The sequence below is a fragment of the Polistes dominula genome, unplaced genomic scaffold (genome assembly GCF_049000335.1).
Source record: "Polistes dominula isolate Pdom_NZ unplaced genomic scaffold, Pdom_raw_medaka contig_82, whole genome shotgun sequence".
Lineage (NCBI taxonomy): Eukaryota > Metazoa > Arthropoda > Insecta > Hymenoptera > Vespidae > Polistes > Polistes dominula.
Genome location: NW_028301046.1, coordinates 6,988,078 through 6,995,198, shown reverse-complemented (window position 1 = coordinate 6,995,198; position 7,121 = coordinate 6,988,078). Strand labels below are relative to the sequence as shown.

The following is a 7,121-nucleotide window of genomic DNA, read 5'->3' as shown; positions in this document are numbered from 1 at the left end:
TGCTTCTTTCGGTTTCAGTTATTGCTGACATAGTAGTAGTAGTGTCTTGTTCACCAAGAATAGACATCCGCTTTTTTCTTTGCCACCCCATAGATGACGGTGAGTTATCACTCGGCATTCTCGGCGATCTTCGATCGACGAGTTTTTATGAAGGTCGTATGAGGTACTACAGAACGTCGTCGTTGTCGGCTGGGCCGCTTACCTTGCTCAACTCGCGTTTATATATAGTTAATGCACGTGTTTGCACCATTCACGGATATTCAAGTAGGTCGACACTAGGTATCTATCTATCTCTGTTACAGGTCCTACCCGTAAATTTGTACGAGAGTAAAAAGAGGAAACGTGCTCATCTATCCTCCTTCAAGGACATGCCGAGAGTTTGATGACGAAAAAGAAAAGAAAAGGATGAGAACGTACCTCGTGATTCAGGATGTGTTATCGGCATGCATTTTGGACGCCGGCTTGAATTCCATTTGTCACCTTTTTCCTTCTTCCTGAAAAAACGCACCGTATATATTATAGGGTGTATACAGGGCGGGATCAATAACTTTGATCATATTCAATATTTGATATTAAAGACATACGAAATGTAGAGATAGTTTAAAATGTATTAAGAGTAATATACCAAGAATAGATTGGTAATTTACTTTGTACTATTTTGTTGTGCTTACAATAATAACAATAATTATTATTATTATTATAAGTTAAACACACAGCATAAGCCAAAGTAAGGGCAGAATAATATATTTTGAGGTAAGCTAAGAACCATCAATTTCTTACTACTACTATTTACTTCCACATCTCTCTCTCTCTTTCTCTCTTTATTCTCTAATATTTAAATTGGCATGTATCCTAAACACTAATTATTTTTCGACATAGACGAGTTATTACTTTTCTATAAAAAATGTCGAGCAAAAACATATGATTTCATTGAAAAAAAAAACACAGCTCATTTTGATATGTCCATATGATTCGTATAAAAATTCTTACTACCATGTTATGGTCTCTTCCATACCGTGTGACTTTTGCAAACTAAATTTCTCCATATTTCGAAAAAAAAGAAGATATTCAAGGTGATTAAAGTTATTGCTTCACCCATTATATATATATTCCTTACAGATTTTCTACCGGGTGATCTTCAATATTTTATTATAGTAATATCTCGTGATAATAGGATGGATAAGTAGATGTTATAGTAACAATCGAGATATCATTTATAAAATCTCATCATTTTCTTCTATTATTAGCTACTAATTACTATAATTATTTCTAACTGCATAACAATCCTAATCTTTGTTTTAAATAATTTTCTATGCATATACTGACTTATTAATAAGAAGGTTCCTTTTTTCCAACTTATCCATCCAACGTCTGAAGATACTTGCGATTGTGTCGAGTAGTATTCCGAATTCTCGTTTGCAACTCTTTCATGGAGATGGAGATGGCGGCAACCTACGATAATTTATTAACTAGTCCAGCGAGTCAAACCTGTTGCTCTTCGATCCAGCTTGTTTCGTTCTTCGTCACAGCACGCTCACAGAAACCGTATTCTTTAATATCTTTTCGTGTACGAGTATTGATAAGTCCGTTTTATTTTTATTTATTTTTTTCCTCTTAATTATTTAGAGAATATTGAAATATATAAGTTCGCGAGTTGAAAAGATTCCTGAAAGAAAATGATAACCTTTGACGGACACAGAGTCGAGCGTAGTCGAGAATATGAAACCGCTATGTAAGATCGCATCATTTTCAAGAGCAATGTACAAACGATCATCGTTCATTTAATTATGGTTATACAAGCATATAATTCAGTAACATCCACCGACATTTCGTGGTACATATTCTTGTATGTTCGTAAGTCATTGTCGTATGAGGAATTAATGATTACATGTTGTACGTTAATGAGTATGGTTACTTATAGCATGCACGCTTGCTCGTTAATTTCCAAAGACCCACTTGCTTCCTTTATTTTATACCTTTATTTATCTTCTACGATGGCAAATGAATTTTCTTTCCCATGAAAACGATGATGCATTTATTTCGACCATAAATCTAAAATGTTGTCATCGATACGTCGCTAACTCTGTACTGTAAATGTAACCCGTTCGCCTTTTACAAAGATTTCAAATTAAACTTAACTATGGTTGCAAAAATATTTGCTTTTTTTTTTTTAACAAAACGAGTTAATTCATTTTTATTGAGAAAAAAAGAAAGCGGCTCTCTTTGACCTCCTCCGATGAAAGAACATGTTACTCACCAACTGTTCACATGAAATACAAGCTATACCACTAAGAGACGAATCGCCTAAGAAACGATTATATTATTATTATTATTTTTGTTAATAATAGAATATCTTCTATTATTACTTGGTAATTTATTTACAAAAATTGTCATTATTACGTTTTAGCATATTGAAAAGGTGTAAAAAATTTCTTTAGAAATATTTCAAATTTTATTCCTACGTTCACCCGCTTTCGTGCGCATTTAACGTCATGATATTTATTCAAACTCTTCTAAATAGCTTGAATACTGGTTTAATGATAAATATTGAATTGCTAATAGTTTAATAATTATAGCTTGAAAAGTCTTGTTGTAATAGTAAATGACTGTAAAAAGATTTTTTTCTCCTTCTGTCTTTTTATCTGTAGACAATTTAAATGAATTCGAAATGCAAAGAGAAAAATGGTCTAATCGATAGGTCGAAAAAGTGGCCATTTATAAATATAGACGCGTGAAGAGTACCATCGTACCGTTGAACATGTTTCAAGCAAACGAGGTCTTCTTTAGAATACGCTCTTGGTGTGTCCTGCCCTGAGGCCTTCATAATTTTCTTACCAAGATAAAATCGCCCTGGCTAAAAATACTTTCAAATATCCGCTGTCGCTTGCACCATTGCAGGTTACCAAAAGCTTACGATTAATCGTATCAGAATTTTATTAACATTATTTCTACTCCAAGGCATTTAACAGATCCTCTCTCTCTCCCTATATATATATATATATATTAGGGTGGGTCAAAAAAATCAATTAATTTTTTTTTTACAAGCGCCACGGAAAAATGGGTTGCTAGACACCTTGAAAAAATTCTCACCAAATATGAGCTCTTAATTTTAATAGGAAGATCATCCGCATCGCAGTTTTTATTTTTTTCTCAGTCCAATAGAATAAAATTCATACCTCATCATTAATTGATTGTATAGAAAAATGTTCTAGAAGAATTTTGTAGGAAATTTAATGTTCTACAAAAAAGGTATCTTATATTTTTTCCGTAAACCTCACCATTTGAATGATATTGAAGATTTAAATTTGATGATTTTTAGACAAATTTCATTTTTGTTTATAAATTTTATAACTCGACAATAAATGACTATTATAAAATGCGCAATATAAATTTTTGTAGGAAATTAACTGCTCTATAAAAATGGTGTCTTATGTTTTGGCGATTAAATTAAGCGTTCAAAAGATATTCATCATCAAACTTTCATGTGTACTGATTTCTGTCTCTGAATATCTTTTGAACGCTTAATTTAATCGCCAAAATATGACACCATTTTTATAGAGCAGTTAATTTCCTACAAAAATTTATATTGGGCATTTTATAATAGTCATTTATTGTCGAGTTATAAAATTTATAAACAAAAATGAAATTTGTCTAAAAATCATCAAATTTAAATCTTCAATATCATTCAAATGGTGAGGTTTACGGAAAAAATATAAGATACCTTTTTTGTAGAACATTAAATTTCCTACAAAATTCTTCTAGAACATTTTTCTATACAATCAATTAATGATGAGGTATGAATTTTATTCTATTGGACTGAGAAAAAATAAAAACTGCGATGCGGATGATCTTCCTATTAAAATTAAGAGCTCATATTTGGTGAGAATTTTTTCAAGGTGTCTAGCAACCCATTTTTCCGTGGCGCTTGTAAAAAAAAATTAATTGATTTTTTTGACCCACCCTAATATATATATATATATATATATATATAGTTTCTTGTAACCAAAAAGTTAAAGATGTAAAGATGGTGACATTCAAATCAAAATGAAAGCAATCAAATTATTTTCAATGTAAAATTAAACATTTATAACAGAACTACTTATAATAATCTTACATTAGAACGAATAAAATAATAATTTAACAAATTGAATTTTCCGTATATAAATGAAACAACACGAAATAAATGCATAATCGCTATTTACTTCCGGTTTTTCATTTGCCAGGCGTACTTGAGACCACTTGCCCGGAGCAATCGACGTGTATCTTGCAAACGTGGCGAACGTGGGCGTGAATTTTTTTCATAAAGCAAGTTTCATGGATGCTTGAACGTGTATTGGGATCAATGACACGCCCGCAGATATCCTCGTGGTATTCTCTACGACCTACGTAGAGGAGGCATCATGTAGAATTCCAACCACCTTCCTCGAGTTCGCAGCAGGACCTACTGGTTTCTATTTATATACCGTGCAAGACCTTGCAACAGCGTTCGTGCTTACAAATCTTCTCTCCTTCTTCTTCTTCTTCCTCCTCTCTTTACTCACCTCTTTTACGCTCTCTTTCTCTTATTCTCTCTCTTTATTTCTTTCTTTCTTGCTTTTTCTCTGCTTTTATACACACACACACACACACACACACAAAACACGCGCGCGCATCAAATGCATGCGTATTTCGCAAAGTTGAGAGTAGGAAGGTCAGCAACGTTTGCAAGATTTTAGATGCACCAAACGCACAAATAGCAACGTTCTCACTTTTTCTATCTCTTATAAAAAATCAATATTATGATTTATTTTTTTATCTAGGATCATAAAAATGATAACGTCTCTTTTGGTTTATAATTTTTTTTTTTACAATTATATTATCGATATCAAATAGAAATATACGATACGATAAATTATGACTAATTTTTAATTAAATAGTAAAGGTAATAAATAATTTATTTTTTTCTTTGCAAATGAATTATTTGATTTATACTCCTAAAATATGTACAGTTATTTTTTATAAGTAACAAAAATGCTGCCATTTCTGATGCGCTTTTTTCATAAAATTTAAAACTCACGATATCTTTCTGCGCATGTTAACTAATTTTTTATATAATTATTATTAATAATAAACACTGTAAGCGTTGTCCTCGTTTTATTAATATATGATAAAATTATAATAAATGTTTAAATTTGACGAGAAAGTAAGAACTTGATAAATGTATCGTCGAGCCATCTGTGAGAATAATTCTTTATTAACAATCAATACGAAGCACAACAAAACAGATTATACGTCGAAGTTTTAGCCTGCTACTGATATTTCGTAAAATAATTTGTTTATTTATAACGTATTAGCAACAAAATGGCTGACGAAGTATCACAAATTTTTAATGCATTTCAAGATTATTTAAATAACGAACAAGAAATACGCGAGGTTTGTATTAATTACATCTTTATCCAAATTTTTAAGGTTACGTGCTAAATACAATATTTTGTCTTCGTTTGTAAACGTTTTTATTTTTGTAATAAACATTAAATTATTTATTAACATTAAGAGGGAACAGTACGTTTTTATAATAGTTTTAATAAATTATCTCTTTATTTTATTTTAAACCATTTACTAATAATATATATCATAAATCGTTTCATATTGATATACATTAGGCGTCATTGGCCTCTTTTATTTGATTGCATTGTAATGAACAACTGTCAATGTATGAAATTACTTTATCTTTGTTAATGAAAGTAAAAATCTGTTCTAGAACCACATTAATTCAATAATAACGTTTATTTGGTTTATATAGATTTATTATAATTAAATTAATAATTGTTTCATGAAAGGAAATTCGTCTTATTGTGAGGGAAATTGAGAAGAGTGCCAGGGATATTCTGATGATACTACAAAATATTCATAATGAAAATTCTGTGGAAGAGAACATAAGTATGTGTTTTTTTGTACAATCTACTTAATGTCAAACAACAAATAAATCACACATTCAGAGTTGATACATTTCAATTGACTTCGTCAATCATAATTGTTAGTAATTGAATATTTATATTATTAAACATTGACTCTAATTTAGAATTAAACTATTTACTGTTTTGTTACTTCAGTTGTCTCACAGTATTGTGCAAAAGCCAGAGAATTATTTGAAGATGTACGCAAGCAATACGCTGAACTTGCTAAAATTGTTCCAAAGGATCAGTATTATCGATTTAATGATCAATGGCGTTTTGTCACTCAACGATTATGTTTTTTAGCTTCATTAACTGTATATTTGGAAGTCAAAATTTTGGCAACTAAAGATACTGTTGCTGAAATATTGGGAAGTATGTATCGCAAATTTAAATTATGCTTTAAAATTCTTATTCTTATAGGGATTTAATTTTTATTATATTTTTAGTTAAAAATAATCGAGAAGACGGTTTTCATTTAGATCTAGAAGATTTTCTGATGGGTTTACTTCAATTATCAGCGGAATTGGTATATTTGTAATTATATACCTATTTCTTGTTTTGTTTGTAAATTCAATTCTTTTATTCTATTTTTGTAGAGTCGCTTTGCAGTAAACAGTGTCACAAATGGTGATTATAATCGACCTATAGAAATAGCCAAATTTGTGAATGAACTAAACGCAGGTTTTAGACTTCTAAATTTAAAAAATGATGCTCTAAGAAAACGGTTTGATGCCTTGAAGTATAACGTAAAGAAAATTGAAGAAGTAGTATACGATCTTAGTATTCGTGGTTTAAAACCTATTACATCGCCAAGTCCTCAAGAAATTGAGTAAGTGGTATGCTAAATTTGAATTATTTTACACTAAGTTCTTTCGATATATATATGAAAAAATAAAAAAGAAACAGAGTAAGCAAAACTATGTAATTTTTTATAAATAACTGAGTATATATAATGATGCCGCAAATTATTGTGTACAGTAATATGGACAATTAACGATTGTTTATATACCGCATTTGGTTCATTTTTTTATATCCTATAATATTTACTTTACAAAAGTTATGAAAAGGAAGATTTTTTTCTTCTCCATATTTATTTATTTATTTGTATAGAATAATTTTTGAATGCATTTGTTATATCATTATTTGTTGCAACACATTTAGTATACAGACAGCCATTAAATAAAT

The 7,121-nt window shown here is 30.0% G+C and overlaps 1 protein-coding gene across 1 annotated transcript; it reads left to right on the top strand.

Moving 5' to 3' along the window:
• The first annotated feature begins 5,235 nt into the window (after window positions 1-5,235).
• trsn (translin) lies at window positions 5,236-6,949 on the top strand. The gene is made up of 5 exons (XM_015324295.2): window positions 5,236-5,412; window positions 5,820-5,919; window positions 6,093-6,308; window positions 6,383-6,462; window positions 6,533-6,949. Exons 1-5 carry the CDS (start codon window positions 5,341-5,343, stop codon window positions 6,767-6,769), a joined length of 705 nt encoding a protein of 234 aa, XP_015179781.1. The 5' UTR covers window positions 5,236-5,340; the 3' UTR covers window positions 6,770-6,949.
• Window positions 6,950-7,121: the final 172 nt, after the last annotated feature.